Genomic DNA, 22640 nt, shown 5'->3' on the forward strand with positions numbered 1-22640 from the left:
TGTCTCATATCCTCTTATCTCTCTACTGACTCTCGTTTTTTGGAGCACATTCTCCAGTAGCTCTTTGAGAAAGGGTGTTTTAAAGGTGGATTTTCAGACTTTTCATATCTGTGAGTCTTTATCCCATCTTCACAGTTGATTGATGCTTTGGCTGCGTGTAGAATTCTAGATGGGAGTCATTTTCTTTCAGAAAATGGAATGCGTGATCCATTGTCTTCTAGTTAAGAGTGGAACCCAAGTTTAATTTGGTTCTGAGTTTGTATTATATTATCTTTCTTCACCCCTCCTACAAACCTTAAAGCCTCCAAATAAAATCCCTCTAACCAGCTATTCTTTGCTCTGTTCTTCCCCCCAAATTCTGTGCCTGTTTTTCTTGCTTTCTCTGCTTGTACAGAACATGTTTTCTAGTTTATCTTTACACCAAGGATGCAGCCTTGTGGGGTCCCCAGCTTTGACTCTGGTCTCCTGTGTAAGAATTTCCTCCTAGTATCGTCCCTTCAACTTTACCTGCTCTTCCCTTGTCCTGTCCTGCTGTCAAAATAGGTTCCACAGATTCAGCAGATACTCTCAGCTCCATGTGTCACTTACCTCCTAGGATTCGCCTTTTTAGTTCATATTGGTCCTCTTTGGATTCCTTACGTTTTTGCCAACTCCATAATACATTTAAAATTATGCTTTTAAAAAATGCAGAGACTTCCCTGGCAGTCTAGTGGTTAAAACTCCGTGGTTCCACTGCAGCTTTGTAGGCCATATTGTTTCTGTTGCAGCTGTCAGCTCTGCCATATTAAGAAAGTAGCCATAGATAATGTGTAAATGATGGGCTCCTTTAGATTTGGCCTGAGGCTGGCTGGCCTCTAGCCTAAAATATCTCAAGTCCATCCAGTGAACTTACAGTCTGGGAAAGAATATTAGACACTTTGCTACTTTGCACAGTGTATTTCTGAAGCATTGATGTTCCAACAGGAAGAGCCCTTTGGGAGCACCAGTGAGGAAGAGTCTGGTACTGAGGACCATCAGAGTATAAAATCTGTCATTGATGTTGAAGACCTCGGGAAGATTATGGATCGTATGAAGAAAGAAAAGGTACTGTAATTTTGGGAAATGGTGAGCTGGGATCCTACAGTTGGTTGACATCTAGCATCTGTATTGGTGCATAGTCCATCTGAGCTCATAATTGGACAGTTTTATTTCTTTGCCTCCTGTTTTGAGAGTTTTATACTTTTTTTGGCCATTTTAACATGAGTTGTGTGAAAACCTTTCTCAGCCCTGTGGAAATGAGCTCGTAGTAGAACAGACATAACTGAGGAAAGGGTAGATGGTTAGAGGGACTTTCCTCAGTGTTGTGGCTGAAGACGACAGGATGAGCAGCATGGTGAGATTGGCGTTGAGATTCCCAGTGGAGCCCTCATGGAAACGTGCTTCCCTGTGGTAGGCCGAGTGGTGTTGGGCTTAGGGATGGCACGGTGCTCTGTGGGTGTTGAGGTCAGCTTAGGTGGAGGCCCTAGGAATCTAGGAAATGTTCATCTAGGTTGTCATTGTCTTAGTTACTCGAAGAGTAAGAGAATGTACGGTGTAGTAGGATTTTATGCAGAGTCTAATGATCTAAAATGGAAATAACATTATATATACAATAATATAAAAATATAAAGTCTCAATTTATGTGTGAGTTTTGGGAAATGAGAATATCCTAAGGTAAAAATGTATCGAATGCGTAAGTCTTAGAAACAAAAGAAGCAAACTGTGGAAGAATCCAGGGAGACCTATGATAAAATTAACACAAACTCAAATGAAACAGTTCAGTAAGGCAGCAGGCCATAGTAAGGTAAAAAGTCAGCACCCTTTATATTCCCAGATAATAACCAGTTAGAAGCTGTGGTGGGAGAGGACCCCATTTACAGCAGCTACATAAAAAATAAAAATAAAATAAAAAAATAAATAAAATAAAAAATAAAAAAATAAAAAATAAACACACACATAGGGATACACTTCTGAAGAAATAATCTTAAATCTCTACGAGGAAGACTTTAAAACATTCCTGGAAGATGTAAAAGTGCCTTGAACAAATGACAAGACCTTCCTCGTTTTTAGATATAGTGACTCAGTATTGTAATGCTGTCAGTTCTTTTAAGTTAATACATACATTTGATGCAATCCCATTAAAATTCCAGTAAGGTATTTTTTTTTGGAGCTAGACTGGTTGATTCATGTGGAAAAATAAACATGCAAGGGTAGTTAGGGAAACTTTGGCAATAGGCATAATGAGAAAGCCTAGCCCTACCAGGTATTTAAACTTACTGCAAGGCATCTGTAACTGACACTGTGGTACTGGCTCCCGATGAGACAGACAGACCAATGCAACAGAATAAAATTCCAGGAATAGATCCAAGAATATACGGAATTTCATATATGATAAAGGGGTGCCTCTTTTCCCCAGGGGGAAGATATACTTTTAAGATAAATGATGTTGACAACTGGCTAGCTACTCGTGAAAAGATAAGTTGGCTCTGAACCTCATACATACATCAGGATAAACTCCAATCTGAGTTAGATCTCCAATCAGAGATATAAGTGTTGAAAAATATGTAAATAATAGAATTAGATGCATTATTTAAAACTTGAAGAAATATTTTGTATATTATCTGAAATCTGGAAACAATGAAACATTGAATGTCAGTGATTTTTAAAAAAATTCACGTGGCTATAAACAAAATCAAAAGACAAATGATAAAGTGAGGGAAAATATTTGCCCCTTATGCTATAAAGAAGGAGTTAATTTTTCTACCATACACAGCACTCTTAAAAATTGAATGAAAAAAAAAGACTTTAATAGAAAAAAATAGGAAAAACACACGAATAGGCGAGTCTCAGAAAAAGCTCTACAAATAGACTTTAAACATATGAAAAAATCCTCAAATTCACTCATAATAAAGGGCATGCAAATTAAAACTACACTGATATATGTTTCTCACCTAGAAAAGTAGTAGAAATTCAAAAGTTGGACAAGGCACAGTTGGTGAGGCTCTGTGGAAACAGGCACCCATACCTTTCCGATGGGAGTCCAGAATGGTATACCCGTGTGCAGGGGCTTTTGGCAGTCTTAACCAAATTCACACGCATTTACGCGTGATCCAGCAGGCCCAGATGTATAAATTTGCCTTGAAGATACATCTTCACAAATACAAAGCAGCATCTGCACAAGGTTATGCCTTGCAGCAAGTATAACAACAGCTGTTGGATACTGGCTGAAAAAAGCATGATGTACCCACACAGTATAATATTGTTGTACAGCTGTGAAAAATAATAAAGTAGATCCATATGCATTAATGTGATTTCCGGGTGGTATGATTTGGAGGCTGGTATGAACTTAAGATTTTAAAAAATGTACGTTTATTGTCATGTTATATTTGCAAATTTATAATTTAAGTGTGTGCGCGTATAAATAATATTTTGTGGCTGTGTTTGTGGAAAGGACCTGTCATATTCTGACACCAGCTAACACCCAGTTAATTCAAATGACCTGCAGTTCAATTCAGTTCTGGCACTACCTGGAGTTAGTGTCAGACCCCACAGGTTTAGGGGATAGTCCTGTGCAAGACTGTCCCCACTTCAGTGGTAGCTGTAAGTCTAAGGGTCCACTTGGACTTCCGACCAACTGGCCATAAGTATGGGTGTTCTCATGTCCGATCCCCTCACGTTCGATAATTTGCTAGGATGACTCAGAACTCACTGAAAGCACTGTACAAATCTCCCTTGATTTACAATGGTGTTATGTCCCAATAAACCCATTTTAAGTTGAAAGTTTTGTAAGTCAAAAACATTTAATACACCTAACCTAGCAAATATCAAAGCTTAGCCTAACCTACCTTAAACATACTCAGAACACTTAAATTATCCTACATTTGGGCAGAATCATCTAACATAAAGCCTATTTTATAATAAAGTGTTGAATGTTTCATGTAATTTATTGAATAGCGTACTGAAAGTGAAAGAGTGGTTATATGGGTACAGAATGGTTTTGAGTGCATTGGTTGTTTATGCTCCTTTGTGACTGTGTGGATGACTGGGAGCCTTGGCTTGCTGGCATCACAAGAGTGTATTGTACTGCATATGGCTAGCCTGGGAGAAGATCAAAATTCAAAATTCGAAGTAAGGTGTCTACTAAATTTGTATCGCTTTCGCAACATCGAACCATTATAAGTCAGGGACTTATGGTTACAGTTTTGTAGTGAAGGATACAAATCAGAAACCACCAAATGGAAAGGAAGCATAGGGGAAGATCTGAGAGTGGAGGGTTGGGGAAGAGACCCAGAGTTTCTGTGCCCCCTCCTCGTGGAATCTGGGCACATCACCCTCCCACCCCATCAATGTGTTCACCACCTAGGAAGCTCTACTGAGCTTTATTTTTTACTTTATAAATTTATTTATTTATTTATTTATTTTTGGCTGTGTTGAGTCTTCGTTGCGGTGCACGGGCTTCTCATTTCAGTGGCTTCTCTTGTTGCAGAGCATGGGCTCTAGGCGTGCGGGCTTCAGTAGTTGTGGCACGTGGGCTTCAGTAGTTGTGGCACATGGGCTCAGTAGTGGCTTGCGGGCTCCAGAGCGCTGGCTCAGTTGTTGTGGTGCACAGGCTTAGTTGCTCCATAGCATGTGGGATCTTCCTGGGCCAGGGCTCGAACCCGTGTCCCCTGGGTTGGCAGGTGGATTCTTAACCACTGCGCCACCAGGGAAGCCCTCTACTGAGCTTTAGCATCCAGAATTTTTATTGGGGTTTCATTATGTAGGCATGATTAATTAGATCATTGGCCAGGTGTTTGAACTCAATCTCCAGCCAACCTCCCATCCCCCTCATGTCCCTGGAGATCCAGCTGGCCCAAAGTTGCATTATGTGATTGTCTTCTGGTGACCAGCTCTCTTCCTGAAGCTATCTAGGGGCCCACTGTGAGTCACCTCATTAGCATAACAAAGACACTTCTGTCTCTTTAGGAAATGCCAGGGTTTTTTGAAGCTCTGTGCCAGGAGCTAGGGACAAAGACCAGATGTATTCTTTATTATGCCACAGACCTAGAAACAGAGTAAGCACTCAGATCTTGTTTTCTAAAGTCATTCCCCTACTAAAAGGAACTAGGGCTCCTTGAAGAAATGGCTGATTCCAGGTTGGGGAAGGGAACGTAACAGATGAGCCTGGGACGTCTTGTTGAGTAGGTAGGTCCTCAGTGTCTAAAGGATATAGGAACCAGCTTGAGGAGTTTCCCACAGGCCAAATATGGGGCAGTTTGAACATCAAAAATCAATATAATGATTATACAATGAACATAATGGATTATATTACATCAAATTAAAAAAAAATCAATCCTTGTGCTACTCAAAAAAAAAAAAAGGGAGGCACAGGAGAAAGTCTTTTTTTTTTTTGGACTTTTTTTTTTCTTTTTAACATCTTTATTGGACTATAATTGCTTTACAATGGTGTGTTAGTTTCTGCTGTATAATAAAGTGAATCAGCTATACACATACATATATCCCCATATCTCCTCCCTCTTGCGTCTCCCTCCCACGCTGCCTATCACACCCCTCTAGGTGGTCACAAAGCACCAAGCTGATCTCCCTGTGCTATGCGGTTGCTTCCCACTAGCTATCTATTTTACATTTGGTAGTGTATATATGTCCATGCCACTCTCTCACTTCGTCTCAGCTTACCCTTCCCCCTCCCCGTGTCCTCAAGTCCATTCTGCACGTCTGCATCTTTATTCCTGTCCTGCCCCTAGGTTCTTCAGAACCTTTTTTTTTCTTTTTAGATTCCATATATATGTGTTAGCATACAGTATTTGTTTTTCTCTTTCTGACTTACTTCAATCTGTGTGACAGACTCTAGGTCCATCTACCTCACTACAAATAACTCAATTTCGTTTCTTTTTATGGCTGAGTAATATTCCATTGTATATATGTGCCACATCTTCTTTATCCATTCATCTGTCAGTGGACACTTAGGTTGCTTCCATGTCCTGGCTATTGTAAATAGAGCTGCAATGAACATTGTGGTACATGACTCTTTATGAATTATGGTTTTCTCAGGGTATATGCCCTGTAGTGGGATTGCTGGGTCATATGGTAGTTCTATTTTTAGTTTTTTAAGGAACCTCCATACTGTTCTCCATAGTGGCTGTATCAATTTACATTCCCACCAACAGTGCAAGAGGGTTCCCTTTTCTCCACACCCTCTCCAGCATTTGCTGTTTGTAGATTTTCTGATGATGCCCATTCTTACTGGTGTGAGGTGATACCTCATTGTAGTTTTGATTTGCATTTCTCTAATAATTAGTGATGTTGAGCAGCTTTTCATGTGCTTCTAGGCCATCTGTATGTCTTCTTTGGGGAAATGTCTTAATTTAGGTCTTCTGCCCATTTTTGGATTGGGTTATTTGTTTTTTTAATATTGAACTGCATGACCTGTTTATATATTTTGGCAATTAATCTTTTGTCCGTTGATTCATTTGCAAATATTTTCTCCCATTCTGAGGGTTGTCTTTTCGTCTTGTTTATGGTTTCCTTTGCTGTGCAAAAGCTTTGAAGTTTCATTAGGTCCCATTTGTTTATTTTTGTTTTTATTTCCATTACTCTAGGAGGTGGATCAAAAAAGATCTTGCTGTGAGTTATGTCAAAGAGTGTTCTTCCTATGTTTTCCTTTAAGAGGTTTATAGTGTCTGGCCTTACATTTAGGTCTTTAATCCATTTTGAGTTTATTTTTGTGTATGGTGTTAGGGAGTGTTCTAATTTCATTCTTTTACATGTAGCTGTCCAGTTTTCCCAGCACCACTTATTGAAGAGACTGTCTTTTCTCCATTGTATATCCTTGCCTCCTTTGTCATAGATTAGTTGACCATAGGTGTGTGGGTTTATCTCTGGGCTTTCTATCTTGTTCCATTGATCTATGTTTCTGTTTTTGTGCCAGTGCCATATTGTCTTGATTAGTGTAGCTTTGTAGTATAGTCTGAAGTCCGGGAGTCTGATTCCTCCAGCTCCGTTTTTTTCCCTCAAGACTGCTTTGGCTATTCGGGGTCTTTTTTGTCTCCATACAAATTTTAAGATTTTTTGTTTTAGTTCCGTAAAAAATGCCATTGGTAATTTGATAGGGATTGCATTGAATCTGCAGATTGCTTTGGGTAGTATAGTCATTTTCACAATATTGATTCTTCCAATCCAAGAACATGGTATATCTCTCTATCTGTTTGTATCATCTTTAATTTCTTTTATCAGTGTCTTATAGTTTTCTGCATACAGGTCTTTTGTCTCCCTAGGTAGGTTTATTCCTAGGTATTTTATTCTTTTTGTTGCAATGGTAAATGGGAGTGTTTCCTTAATTTCTCTTTCAGATTTTTCATCATTAGTGTATAGGAATGCAAGAGATTTCTGTGCATTAATTTTGTATCCTGCAACTTTACCAAATTCATTGACTAGCTCTAGTAGTTTTCTGGTGGCATCTTTAGGATTCTCTATGTATAGTATCATGTCATCTGCAAACAGTGACAGTTTTACTTCTTCTTTTCCAATTTATATTCCTTTTATTTCTTTTTCTTCTCTGATTGCCGTGGCTAGGACTTCCAAAACTATGTTGAATAATAGTGGTGAGAGTGGACATCCTTGTCTTGTTCCTGATCTTAGAGGAAATGCTTTCAGTTTTTCACCATTGAGAATGATGTTTGCTGTGGGTTTGTCGTATATGGCCTTTATTATGTTGTGGTAGGCTCCCTGTATGCCCACTTTCTGGAGAGTTTTTATCATAAATGGGTGTAGAATTTTGTCAAAAGCTTTTTCTGCATCTATTGAGATGATCATATGGTTTTTATTCTTCAGTTTGTTAATATGGTGTATCACATTGATTGATTTGTGTATATTGAAGAATCCTTGCATCCCTGGGATAAATCCCACTTGATCATGGTGTATGATCCTTTTAATGTGTTGTTGGATTCTGTTTGCTAGTATTTTGTTGAGGATTTTTGCATCTATATTCATCAGTGATGTTGGTCTGTAATTTTCTTTTTTTGTAGTATCTTTGTCTGGTTTTGGTATCAGGGTGATGGTGGCCCCATAGAATGAGTTTGCGAGTGTTCCTTCCTCTGCAATTTTTTGGAAGAGTTTGAGAAGGATGGGTGTTAGCTCTTCTCTAAATGTTGGATAGAATTCACCTGTGAAGCCATCTGGTCCTGGACTTTAGTTTGTTGGAAGATTTTTAATCACAGTTTCAATTTCATTACTTGTGATTGGTCTGTTCATGTTGTCTATTTCTTCCTGGTTCAGTCTTGGAAGGTTATACCTTTCTAAGAATTTGTGCATTTCTTCCAGGTTGTCCATTTGATTGGCATAGAGTTGCTTGTAGTAGTCTCTTAGGATGCTTTGTATTTCTGTGGTGTCTGCTGTAACTTCTCCTTTTTCATTTCTAGCTAATGGTTTATCAATTTTGTTTATCTTCTCAAAGAACTAGCTTTTAGTTGTATTGATCTTTGCTATTGTTTTGTTTCTATTTCATTTATTTCTGCTCTGATATGTATTTCTTTCCTTCTGCTCACTTTCGGTTTTGTTTGTTCTCCTTTTTTAGTTCCTTTAGGTGTAAGGTTAGATTGTTTATTTGAGATTTTTCTTGTTTCTTGAGGTAGGCTTGTATAGCTATAAACTTCCCTGTTAGAACTGCTTTTGCTGCATCCCATAGGTTTTTGGATCGTCGTGTTTTCATTGTCATTTTTCTCTAGGTATTTTTTGATTTCCTCTTTGATTTCTTCAGTGATCTCTTGGTTATTTAGTAACGTATTGTTTAGCATCCATGTGTTTGTTTTTTTTTATGTTTTTTTCCCTGTAATTCATTTCTAATCTCATAGCGTTGTGGTCAGAAAAGATGCTTGATATGATTTCAATTTTCTTAAATTTACTGAGGCTTGATTTGTGACCCAAGATGTGATCTATCCTGGAGAATGTTCTGTGCGCACTTGAGAAGAAATTGTAATCTGCTGTTTTTGGATGGAATGTCCTATAAATATCAATGAAATCTATCTAGTCTGTTGTGTCATTTAAAGCTTCTGTTTCTTTATTTATTTTCATTTTGGATGATCTGCCCATTGGTGTAAGTGAGGTGTTAAAGTCCCCCACTATTGTGTTACTGTCGATTTCCTCTTTTATAAGCTGTTAGCTGTTGCCTTATGTACTGAGGTGCTCCTATGTTGGGTGCATGTATGTTTATAATTGTTATATCTTCTTCTTGGATTGATCCCTTGATCATTATGTAGCGTCCTTCCGTGTCTCTTGTAAGGAGGAAGTCTTTACAGAAGGTTTCCAGATTATAAATAAAGAAGGCATGATAGAATCTGGAAATTACCTGTTTGCAGTCCCTAGTGTAATAATTGATTTAAGCAAGGATTAGGTGAAATGTATTTGAGGAACAGATATTGACATAGTCTCAAAACATCATGCCAGGAACTAAACCACTTAGACGTGCCAAAAATAAATAAATCAGTGGGGAAAAAAAAGTCCCCCATAGATTATTTACTAAGCATAAAGGGAAAAATGTACCTTTACAAAGAATCAAATTTAACATCATCATTTATGTTACAACTTGACCTTATGTACCTCCTGATATGATGTGTAGCAAGGTGTATATGACATCATCTATGCAATTTTGTGTCAAAAAAGTTTAACCTGAATCTAATGGGGAAACAATCAGACAAATTCAGAACGTGGGGCAGTCTAGGAGACAACAGGCCAGGCTCTTTAAAGAGTCTATGTTGTAGACAGTAACAACAACAATAAAACGTGGGGTGGGTAGTGTTCTAAGATTTTAAAAGACTAATGAAATATAAACAAATGTATTGTATAAACTTTGATCTTGAATCGGAGAGAAAAGGCCATTGTCTGGACATTTGAGGACATTTGAATTGAATTTTCTATTAGGTAATATTAGATTTATGTTAATTTTTCAAATTGTAATAATGGTGTTGTAGTTCTGTAGGTTCATATCTTTTTCTTGGAGATGAATTTTGCAGTAGTTTAAGGGTGAGGGCTGTGGTGTCTGCAACATACTTTCAAGTGGTTCAGCAAAATTTTGTTTTTATACATAACACACACATACATACATGTGTATTACAAGTGTTTGTGTGTGTGTGTGTTTATAGATAGATATTGATCAAGCAAAAGTAGTGAATCTAGGTGAAGGGAACGTGGGTCTTCATTGTACCTTTCAACTTTTCTGAAGTTTTCAAGATAAAGAGTGTCAGGGGAACTATTTTCCCATGCCCACAAAACAAAATAAAACAAACAAAAAAACTAGTATCAACTGTATTATGAATTATTTATGATATTGCCATATGAGAATACCATTTTTTGATAGGACTAGTTGGTGAATAACTAGTTTTGAATTATATAAAAGTCTTGAGTACTTATTATATCTGTAAAACATGAAGACCTTCTAATTTTACTCTGGGTAGACTCATACGATAGCAAATGGTAATTTAAGGAAACAAATTTAACGATTATTTATTTAATTTTGACTAGTTAAAATTTTTTTCACTATAGAGACTTCCCTGGCTGTCTAGTGGTTTAGACTCTGTGCTTCCACTGCAGGGGGCATGGGTTCGATCCCTGGTTGGGGGACTAAGATCCCACAAGCTGAGTGGCTCAGCCAAAAAAAATTAAATTAAAAAAAAATTTTTTTCACTATAAATTAACAAACTTGTAATAATGAAAATTTGGAAAATAGAGAAAGGGCAAAAACCTACCAGTAATTCCATCTCCTCAGAAAAAATCACTATTAGTAATTAAATAAATATTGGAATATTTATTTAAATTTTATTTCACATGCACCTAAATTTCTATTTTTTAAAAAATTTAATTAATTAATTTATTTATGGCTGCATTGGGTCTTCGTTGCTGTGTGCAGGCTTTCTCTAGTTTCAGAGAGCGCGGGCTACTCTTCATTGCGGTGTGCTTGCTTCTCATTGCAGTGGCTTCGCTTGTGGAGCAGGAGCTCTAGGTGCACGGACTTCAGTAGTTGTGGCTCGCTGGCTCTAGAGCGCAGGCTGAGTCGTTGTGGTGCACGGGTTTAGTTGCTCCGCGGCATGTGGGATCCTCCTGGACTAGGGCTCAAACCCATGTCCCTTGCATTGGCAGGCAGATTCCTAACCACTGTGCCACCAAGGAAGTCCCTAAATCTCTATTTTATTATAAAAATATTTATCATATTCTTCAGACAGTCTTTACAACCTTATTTAAAAAATCTTACAGAAAAATCTTTCTAAAGTAATAAATACTGGTATAGTCTGTGTTACAACAAGGATTACTTTTGGGAAGTTATCATAAAAGCTGCTTTGTTTTGAGTTTTACTGTCCTTTTTCAACCTGCATGGGAGGGGGACCCCTTCCCCTGTCTTGGGATGAAAACTCTGATGGACTCCATGACTTTTCTGGTCATTTTTGGTCATAAAGTATGACAGGTATCTTAAGGTACAAAGTCTTAATTTGACGGTAGAATGTCCAGTCCTATGTAATACTAAGTAATACTAAATAAGTGAAGTCAAAGTTTCCAGTTTAATTCAAAGTGAAACTTCTCCCCTCCTTATTGTCTGCTCTCTGGCCTATTTGCTAGTAGCTATTTTATAATATCTCCTTAGGGTTTGGGGCGTGGATGGGGGAAGTAGGAGATAAAGAGAAGTGGGAAAGTTCTTACTTGGCACTGTCACAAGAGGACTTTGTGCTGTCTCATTGTCAGGTGTTTAAACTTGACTCTTCTTCCAGGCAGCGTTTTTAGTGCTCCTTTGGAGACACTGTCCATGGGTGTCTCCGGACCTGGCACCTTGCACTGAGCACGTTTACTCTGAGAAGTGTGCTTCTGATGGTCCTCACTCCATCCTCGGAGCCCTGTACCTCTGGTTTCCCCTCTTTTGAGGTCTTTCGTCTGTTCTCCTCTCTGGTTGCCCAATGGGCCAGGATCGAAGATCTCCCCCACCCCTACCCCGCTCCCAAGGGAATGCTCCTGAGTTCTTTATTCTGGGAGCACAGGCCGGTTCCTCTCCAGCAGCAGTGCTCACTTGCTAAAGCGACTAGTCAGGCCTTCTGCCCTCTGGATTTCCCGGGCAGGAGTCATTCACCAGTCTGAGTGCAGGGGATACATAGCGCCTTCTTTGAGGTTCCTGGGGTTTGAGGTGAGAACACAGCCCTCCACCCCCAAACGTCTCTTCATTTGAGGCACATGAAGGAGCTCAAAATACCTTTCTAACATTCTCTGAAGAAATCCTCAAAAATCCTCTCTTGTTATCTCCATACTCTCTACCCTTTCATATCCTTGATGTCAGGGAGGCACTTTTCAAGTTCTTAAACTTGTTCTCAGATATTTCCTTTGAAAATTTAACTTTTTTTTTTTTTTTTTTTCAATTTATCTTTTGGCCGTGCTGCATGGCATGTGGGATCTTGGTTCCCTGACCAGGGATCGAACCCAGGCCCCCTGCATTGGAAGCGCGGAGTCTTAACCACTGGACCACCAGGGAAGTCCCATCCTTTGAAAATTTATAACTTGATCTGACCCTCTCTTTGGAGTTTCATTTAATTTAATACCCTGTTTACATATGTTTAAAAAACTCGAAGAATACAGTCCCCTGTCCCTATTCTTCCTAAATGTACTTTCACAGGTAACTGCAGTTTACACTTTGACACTATTCTTCCAGGTATTTTACCGCCTTTACAAACACACCTGCATTTTGGTATAACTTCGTTTTTTGGGCTACACAGATGGAATAATTTTGTACTCCAAGTCTACAGACTACTTTTTTCCATTGAACATGACAGCTTTCCAGCCCTGTGATAGATATCTGCCTAGTTAATTTTAATGTTTATGTAGTAGTCCACAATTATGTCCCATAGTTATTTGACTCTTGTTGATTAACATTTAGGTGTTTTCTGATTTCTATAATGAGCACTCTTTTTTTTTTTTTTTAAACCTATTTTAATTCCTGAATTGTACTTTTTTTTTTTTCTTTTTTTTTGGTTGTGCCACGTGGCTTGTGGGAGTTCCCTGACCAGGGATTGAACCTGGGCCACAACAATGACAGCGCTGAATCCTAACCACTAGACCACCAGGGAACTCCCTATAATGAACACTCTTGCTCTTATATTTTTCATGACTGATAAATTTATCTTGAGTAAATTTGTAAAATTGAAATTTCTGGATCAAAGAGAATTTTATAATTTTGATGATATTTCTAAATTGCCCTGTAAAAAGCTGAAAACATTTTTATTTCTTCTTACTGCATAAGAGAGAGATGAGAATGCCTGTTTCTCTATACCCTTGCCAACCCCCAGGTGTTCTCAATCTTTTAAATCTTACCAACCTGAAAGGTGAAAAATAATAACCTTAAAAAAGAATAATTTGCATTTCTTTAATTTTGAGTGAGATTGAATGTATTTTTTTCCTGTGAAGCATCTTTTTCTGTCTACCTGGAGTTAGACAGACTACAAAGTCTGAGGGCACAGTTCCCGAGACTGCTTTCACTTCTGACACCAACTGCAAGTTGTGGGGGGGGTCTGTAAAAACCTCCCTCAGATTCAGTCATTTGCTATAAAGACTCACAGAACTCACTGAAAGCTGTCACCCTCATGATTACGGTTCATTGCTAGGAAAGGGTACAGAAAAACCAGCCAAAGGAGGAGATGCATAGAGCAGAGTCTGGGAAGCATTCGTTCATCGTCCTCAGGACGTGCTACCCTCTCAGCACGGATGTGTGACATGACACGTGGAGCGTCGCCAACCTGGGAAGCTCACCTGAGCTTCGGTGTCCAGAGTTTTTATGGGGGCTTCATTATGTAGGCATGCCCGATTGATTGATTGCCCACGGGGTTGAATCCAGCCTACAGCACAGCACCCCCAAAACTTGGCGTGAGTCACCCTAATAGTGTAAACTGTCAAGTGCCTCTGAAGGGCCCACCGTGAATAAAGGTACTCCCAACACTCAGGAAGTTCCAGGGGGTTAGAGGTTACTTTCCAGGAACTGGGGAAAGGCCAGACTTCTCTTTGGGCAAGGCCAAATTCTTTACTACACACTGTCCTATGCCCGTTCTTATATCGGGATATTTGGTTCCTTTTGTAGAGATCATAACCCAAAAATACTCTATAAGTGTAAAACTAAACTATAGAATCCAAAATTATTTTCCGAATTTAAAATTATGATTGTTCCTGTTGCGGCATTTTGTTACTTATTTCCTAATACGTCTGTGTGTTGGTGTTGTCGCTGCCATTTTTAGTAGCTTTTGTATTTTAGAAGCCCTGGCAGAGGAGCTGTTAAGAATGACAGGTTTGTGGGATGTAGGTTCAGGGCCTGCGCCAGCCAGTTTGTAACTTGGCGCTCTTAGGGCAAAGCTTAATCTTCTCTGGCCTTAATCCCCATGTCTGAGAAACGTAGACCATAACCTCTGCCTTCCTCACAGCGTTGTTGTGAGTCAGATGAGAACTGTGCGTGAAAATGCATTACAGTCTCTGAGAGCCTGACAGATTGAAATGAGAAGAAAATATGCTTAGACATTTTAAATTTGCTTACGCATTCTGCTAGAGTTGGTCGTTTAGTCTGTTTTCAGGTTTTCTGCTGTTGTGATTAGCACTGGTCTGAGACCTTTTTTACTTAAAAGAGAATATTGATATTTTCTTGGTTTATATTTTCTCCAAGTTGAGATACTGGGTCAAAGCAAATATATAATTTCATGACTCTTAATAAAAATCTGAGTAATTTTAAAAGGTGAAACTGTCTTGAAATGGGATAGATTTCAGTGCATGAGATGCCTGATTTAGGTAGATTTCTGGATCTACCAAGTTTAAGAGAAGATATTTATAGCTTTATTTGTAGTGGGTGAGGAGTTTGGGCTAATTTTTTTTTCCAACTTCATTGAGGTATGATTGACAAATAAAATTTTATATACTTGGGTTGTACAATGTGATTTTTTTTTAGGGTGTATAATGTGACGTTTGATATGTGTGTACAATGCTTAACCATAGCCCACACATCCCCACTTCATATCGCTAACATTGTGTATGTGTGTGTGTGTGTGTGTGTGTGTGTGTGTGTGTGTGCATGTGCGTGCGTGCGCACTGAGAACACACAAGATCTACTTTCAGCAAATTTCACAGGTACTGTAAGAGTTTGGAATAGTTTGCGGGTCCATTTTTTTCCTTTTCCTTTTTCCTCTTATGTCCATTAGAGGGCACTGGAGAAAAAGCACTAAGGAAAAATTTGGACGTCCATGTAAATTATTTTTTGAAATGAAATGATTTTGGACTTTATGAACTTTAAGCAGCTGGCTTATGATATTTCAGGTTTCTCATAGAAATCACTCATAAAATCATCAGATCTAGGGGAAAAAAATATATTTCCAACTTCAGTACAGCATGAAAATAATTGCCCTGTTTTTTGTTTTTCATTATTTTTAGGTTACAGCAGGGTTTCCATATGTGTCCTGTGTGTTCATTTGATATTGGAGACAGTATACTAAAATTCAGTGATGGATGTTATTACCGCTTGGCTCTTCTTTTTTGTATCTCTGGGGAGCATTTTCTTTGGGGTCCATCCACGCAGGTTCCTGAGCTGCTTTCTGCATGTTCATCATTCTACATCACATTAATTGCCTTGGTTGTTACTGCAGAGGAAGCAGTACGCGCTAATACCTAAGAGCCTCAGCTGTAGAGTTGGGCCAGAGCACTCCTACTGTAAGACCTCTTTTGAATAATATTCGCTAACTTTCATGGTGTCACACTACCTCAGCTTGTGTGTCTGGGCAAGTTATTTCACTCTGTGTGCTAGAGTGGGAGACGATAACAGTAACTGCTTTATAAAGTTGTTTGGAAGATACAGTAAGTTAATCCATCTAAAGCCTTTATTTTATTGCCTGCCACATAGTATGTCCTTGATAACTAATAACTATTATTGTCTAAGGAGATATCTTCAAATGGGATATGTTTGGTCTGACTAGAATACCACCGTGGTTTCTACCCCCCTCCCTCTGCAGCAAGGCAGTAATTCTAGGGCCAAAGAGAATTTGAAGGGTGGGAGTGAGAACTGAGAACAAGAGAGCTAGAGTTTGAAACGTTGCACGTGCCAAGGGGATGGGGTGTTAGGGGAATATGGCAAGTTGGGGAACTCTCTAAGCAGTTTGGTATGTTAAGAGTGGAGTGCGGTGGGGATGTGTGGAGAGGTGAAATAGAGAAGGAAGGCAGGGGCAGGATCCTGGAGGCCTCTTCATCCTCTGTCATGGGAGTGTGAGCTTTGTCCTAAAGGCAGTGGGAAGCAATGTGATTTGATTGAATAGGATGAGTGGGTTGGAGGTGTGGGGGGAGAGAGCTCCAGGGTAGGTTCAGACGATTAGGAGAAATCGAAGTACACGTTAGATAATCTCATTCAGTCCTCACAAAGACCCTGGTATCTGTACTGTCACCTCCACTTTATCATTTTACAGGGCAGGACACAAGCTTAGAGAAGCAAAGCAATTTGTCCAGGGTCGGATGGCTGCCTCCTAAGTGGTGGGACCAAGCCCAGGCTCCATCTCTTTGTCTCACTCCCCTTTGCTGCCTCCCCAGGAGGGAAGCTGAGGAGTTTGGGTAGAGAACAAGGAGTCAGGAAGAGCCTGCCAATGCTTAGGTTGTTTATTTTCTGTTTCTCTCATGTTATGCTTGTAAATGTAAAGCAGATTGCTACTTGTTTTCTTCCTGCAGTAAATAAATGTTGCTAAAATACTCCCCACAGCATGTTCTGGTTAAGCAGGCAAACAGTGGTATCAGTATCATTAGTTTTGGAAATAAAGGCGGATGCTTGGTAATTACTCACCAGAGAAACATTTCAATTTACAAAAGGAGCTCGGTGTGTCCAGTTCTGATTATAAGGCTGCATAGTACTGCAGTGTAACAACATGAAGCTGGTTCTCCTTTCATAATTATTTTTAAGGCTTTAAGTGTTAAATTTACCCTCAAATGTAAGGTGATGTCTCTTCAACCCCAAGGTTGGCACTTAACCAATGAGGTGGAATTTTTACCTTAAAGTCTTTAACAAATCCCCTTTTTGTCTTGTTTTTATCCTAGGCAATATTGGGGTGGTACTGTGGTTTCTGGGATGAAGGTGTGGAAATGAATTAGGTAATATTGTATAATATCTTTTTCTTTTTCTTTTTTTTTTTTTTAAGAGAATTGGTACCACTTTTTGGCTCCCATTATTACAGCAGATTCATATATTTCCGTCTATTTATAAAGAACTTTTCACTTATTTATAGTCATTTTCCTAAGTGCCTAGGAAGTGAGCTTATAATCAGTTTTCCGTTTTGTGTATCAGAAAATAGCAGCTTGGAGAGGGCATGCGTTTTCTTTCAAGACAAGTGTGATGGGTTTGGGAGTTGGGGAGGGGTGGAAGGTTGGAGACAGGGAGACTTTAGTTTGGCTATTGCACTTGTCCCTTAGGTGAAACCAAGGCTGGGGGCAAAAGCAGTGGCATTGTGGATGGAGAGAACCCATACGTTGAGAATTAAAAGTTTAGAACTTGGTCACGTGTTGTCCAATGGGTGTGCAGGAGAGGAAGGAATCCAGATTGACCAGTTCTGGGATCTTCATTTATTTCTGCTTAGACTATGTAATGGCTATGAAAAAATAAATAAAAATGTACGGGTCCTATGTCAGTTGTTGTGTTGTTATATTCTGGGCAAACGGGAAAATGTCTGCAGATAGGAGATTAGAATTAGAATTTGAATGGGGCTTTGCACTTCCTTGGAGAGTGTTGTGAACCATTGTATTTCTTTTCAGAAATGGAGTTACTGCTGCATATGCAAGATAGGACTAAACTGTCATAGAGGGAAAGAATGATAAATGTTTGTCTTGAATACCCAAGACCTTTAATCATAGCCGCTGATCTCTTTCCATATGAATTATGTGTCCAAATGATTGAATCTGGAGTAGCTGCACTCACATTTTATAATAGATAATTTCTCTAGTGTTGGGACATGGACAGTGTTCCATGGCCATTCTTTTTTTTTTTTTAATAAATTTATTTATTTATTTTTGGCTGCGTTGGGTCTTTGTTGTGGTGCACAGGCTTCTCATTGCGGTGCGCGGGCTTCTCGTTGCCACGGCCTCTCTTGTTGTGGAGCACGGGCTCTAGGCCTGCAGGCTCAGTAGTTGTGGCTCGCAGGCTCTAGAGTGCAGGCTCAGTAGTTGTGGCGCACGGGCTTAGTTGCTCCGCGGCATGTGGGATCTTCCTGGACCAGGGCTCGAACCCGTGTCCCCTGCATTGGCAGGTGGATTCTCAACCACTGCGCCACCAGGGAAGCCCTCCATGGTCATTCTTTAAGAGTGTGTTCATTTTATGGGGGTCATAAGTTCATGTTTAAAACCATATTGGGGTGTCTTTGGAGCTCTGAGCACAGTGGTCAGAGGCCAGTGTTATGCTGGGTCCAGTTTTGGATTTACGTGGCCTTTAGGGTAAGCAGTTAAGCTGGTGATATTTTGTGGTGACAGGCTTTTGAGGGCAGATATTGCCACCTACTATCAATTCTTGCATGATTAGTAGGGAATTACAGTAACTTGCTTTGGAATTACTTCAGGGACATTTAAATGCTCTCAAGGTCAAGGTTAGTTCACTTTGCTCCACCACAAGACTTCCTTGGAACTCAAGCTCACATCTTTGCTTTTAGGTCTGAAATAGACTTAAAAAAAAAAAAGAACAAGCCTTAGGATTCTTTTTAAAAAATATTTATTTATTTATTTGGTTGCACTGGGTCTTAGTTGCGGCAGGCGGGCTCCTTAGTCGCAGCATGTGAACTCTTAGTTGCGGCATGCATGTGGGATCTAGTTCCCTGACCAGGGATCGAACCCAGTTCCCCTGCACTGGGAGCTTGGAGTCTTATCCACTGCGCCACCAGGGACGTCCCTGGTGGGACAGCAAATCCCTATTCCCTTCCTGCCCAGGTTCAAACATGGATCACCCTCCTTTTTCTGTATTAGTTGAGCACAGACCCGAGACGTCATGTCATCTGTGAGGTGTTGTCACTTTTAGGTAGAAAGGGCATTGTTGTGAGTCTGCTCATCGGTTCACTGGGGTCTAGACACTGAAAATGGACAGGCACTGAGGGTAGTTTAGGGCTTGGTGGTAGGGCTCCTGCCCAGGTGAGTTATTTTGCATTTCTGCAGCTCTTAGTAAGATCTGGTGAATGTCTCCTCTGAAGTGTAACACAGACTTTGTGGGTTGTCTCAAAATGATTAATTAGCACTTTAACCATCTTCCAAAAAGGTATTGAGATAACTTTAAAATATATATACGTGTAATGAGATTTAAAAAGAGAGGAAGAAATCAATGTAAAGGGTGAATGGGGGGGTCATCTTGTAATATGACGTCACTGACAGAATATAAGACAAGGATGATGCAAGGCCTGATACAGTGATCAGAGTTGTGCTGTGAATTTTCCAGTGGCCAGAGTCAAAAGGAAACACAGTTTTATATTATCCTTCAGATTTATTTCTGTCACTGAAGACACATTTTCACCATGGGATCTTCTGTAAGAAGCCTTTGGGGCTGCAGGTGGAGGTGGTGGAGTGACTTGGTTTCTGAGCAGGTGGCTGTCTGGGCAGCTCAGAGCAAATTTTTGACTTGTTTTTGGGGTTTGCAGATGTTATAACCAGCACTCCTATAATTTAGTGAAGTCGTATTATGTATCAGGCTTTGTGCCAGGTAATTTTGTTTCATTTAATCTTCGACACAGTTCTGCTCCATAGATATTACTTTTCTCTCTTTTCAGGTGAGGAAATTGAAATTTAGAGAAATAACTTGCTGAAGTTGGGCAGCTGTCTGTACTCAGATTGTGAAAACTATTTGACATCTAGATAAGTGGATTATTGATTTATGTTTTGTGGATATATGTATTTGAATATGTAGTTACTTTCCTTGGGGGAAAAAAAAAAAAGACCCTGGTGTGTCTTTAGCTCAGTGTGTGACTGGAAATGTGATCACTTGGAAGAGAACAGGTTTATGGGCTGCGGTTCGTGATGAACCCTTCTATCCATGCTACGTGTGTATGATTGTCATGCTGTTATTTCCCTTGCCCATTACCAATTCTGGGTTTCATTCATTTTAATACAGAGAGAAAAGGAGCGGCAGGAAGGGGAAACCAGTTTGATCAGGAGCGCAGTGAAGAATGAAGCCAGTGAAAGAAGAGCTATGATAACTCCTGCTCTCCGAGAAGCCCTGACTAAACAAGGTGAAAGTCCTCAAGAACTGTTATAACTCTACACTCTTAAGCATTCTAAAAGAGGAAACATGAAATAGGGATTGCCAAGAGGAACAAAGATAAAGAAGTCCCGCTATAGTTGGCTCAGCTGCTGTGTGGTCGTGGCAGCTGTAGCTGTTTCGGGAGTCACGGTCTTGTTTCTGTGGATCCCTTGTGCGTTGGCTGCCTGGACCGGCGAGGGTTCTTCTTCGCTTGGTTTGTTGGGACGGCACTTCACCGTCAGTGAGGCTCAGGCATGCAGACGGAAGGTGCAGTCTCTGGTTTCTTTACACGGCACTGTTTATTAAGGGGAAATTATTAAACCTCATGTGATATCAGGCTGGGTTAATTAGAAGTGTTTTATGTAGAAGTATATCTGGACCTCTGTGGTCCCACCTTATGAAGAAGGCTGCAGCTGAATGAACGAATAATATTGGTTTCCTGTAGAAGAAAGAGTAATAGACTGGGGGTGAGTAGACCGACTCGACTTCCTTCCCTCCCTCCCTCTTTCTATAATTACTGAGATCCTTTTATGTGACAGTTCCGGCAATGCAGAGGAACTTAAGATACTTGAAATATCTCCTTCAAGGAGCTCTCAACTTATTAGAGGAGACAGACAAAAATATACAGATTTTTTTACATAGAAATATATATGCCTTTCAATTAGAGTAGAATAAAGTGATTTTTTTTTTTTTTTTTAAAGAGAAGTATTTTCCCATCCTGAGGTTATACAAATATCCTGGATTTTTTTCCCATACGTTTTATTTTATTTTTATTTTTTTATTTTTTAAGATTTATTGATTGATTGATTGATTGCTATGTTGGGTCTTCGTTTCTGTGCGAGGGCTTTCTCTAGTTGCGGCAAGCAGGGGCCACTCTTCATCGCGGTGCGTGGGCCTCTCACTATCGTGGCCTCTCTCGTTGCAGAGCACAGGCTCCAGACGCGCAGGCTCAGTAGTTGTGGCTCACGGGCCCAGTTGCTCCGCGGCATGTGGGATCTTCCCAGACCAGGGCACGAACCCGTGTCCCCTGCATTAGCAGGCAGATTCTCAACCACTGCGCCACCAGGGAAGCCCTATTTTATTTTTTTTTAAGAAATAAAGTGATTTTTTTTTTACGTCAAATCATATTTAATACTTCTGATTATTGCTCTGTTTGTCAGTATTGATGCAGAATTAAAAGTCTCATTCATATAGGAATAAAGTGATTTTTATAATAGGTTTAAATCTGTCATCTTGCTGTTTGTTTTCTACTTGTCTCATGTGTTCTTTGATTTCCTTTCTCTTGTTTTACTGCCTTCTTTTAGATTGTTTTTTAAATTATATGATTCTGTTTTACATCCTTTGTTAGCTTATTAGCTATAGCACCGTTTTGTTCCTTGGTGGTTGCTTGAGGTTTTATACTATACTGTATCACAGTATGTCATCACGTGGTGTTATACCACTTCATGTAAAGTGGAAGAACCTTCAATACTTCTGTTTTTGCCCTCCTCAACCTCTATGCAATTGTTTTCATACATTTTAGTTTTACACATGTTTTAAGCCCTGTGCTACATTGCTATTCTTTTGGTTTAAACAATTATCTATTACAGATTTAATTAGGAAAAAATTTTATATATTGACTCATGTAGTTACCACTTTTGGTACTTTTCATTCCTCTGTGTAAATCTGTGTTGTCTGATGGCCTTTTCCTTCTGCCTGAAGGACTCCTTTTTGCATTTCTTGTAGTGTGGGTTTGTTGGTGATGAATTATTTCAGCTTTTGTATATCTGAAAAAGGCTTTCTTTTGCCTTCATTTTTTTTTTTTAAATTTTATTTATTTATTTATTTATTTATTTATTTTTGGCTGTGTTGGGTCTTCGTTTCTGTGCGAGGGCTTTCTCTAGTTGCGGCAAGCGGAGGCCGCTCTTCATCGCGGTGCGCGGGCCTCTCACCACCGCGGCCTCTCTTGTTGCGGAGCACAGGCTCCAGACGCGCAGGCGCAGTATTTGTGGCTCACGGGCCTAGTCGCTCCGCGGCATGTGGGATCTTCCCAGACCAGGGCTCGAACCCGTGTCCCCTGCATTGGCAGGCAGGTTCTCAACCACTGCGCCACCAGGGAAGCCCCTTGCCTTCATTTTTGAAGGATTTTTTTTGTTATTTAATTTTGTTTTATTTTTGAAGGATATTTTCTGATGTGTCTAGAATTGGCAGTTTTTTTCCTTTTTGCACTTTAAGGGTGTTATTCCACTGTCTGCTGGATCACAGTGCTTCTCATGAGGGCTCTGCAGTCATCTTTTGTTCGTTCCTTTCAAATGTAATGTTTTTTACCCCCTGATTTTCTTCTAACAACTGATTTTGAATGATTTTAATTATAATATATCTCAGTGTAGTTTTCTTCATGCTT

At 39.7% G+C, this 22640-nt stretch overlaps 1 protein-coding gene across 4 annotated transcripts in view; it reads left to right on the top strand.

The window, feature by feature from the left end:
- The window catches only part of LOC309612626 (S-adenosyl-L-methionine-dependent tRNA 4-demethylwyosine synthase TYW1), a 214294-nt gene that overhangs the window by 17672 nt on the left and 173982 nt on the right, over positions 1 to 22640 (top strand). For all 4 annotated transcript variants that reach the window (XM_082358575.1, XM_082358572.1, XM_082358574.1 and 1 more), the window contains exons 7-8: positions 964 to 1083; positions 20129 to 20246. In XM_082358575.1, the coding sequence (XP_082214701.1) occupies positions 964 to 1083; positions 20129 to 20246 (238 nt within the window). The remainder of the gene's footprint in view (positions 1 to 963; positions 1084 to 20128; positions 20247 to 22640) is intronic.

The sequence above is a fragment of the Balaenoptera borealis genome (assembly GCF_965194805.1).
Source record: "Balaenoptera borealis genome assembly, chromosome: 16".
Taxonomy (NCBI): domain Eukaryota; kingdom Metazoa; phylum Chordata; class Mammalia; order Artiodactyla; family Balaenopteridae; genus Balaenoptera; species Balaenoptera borealis.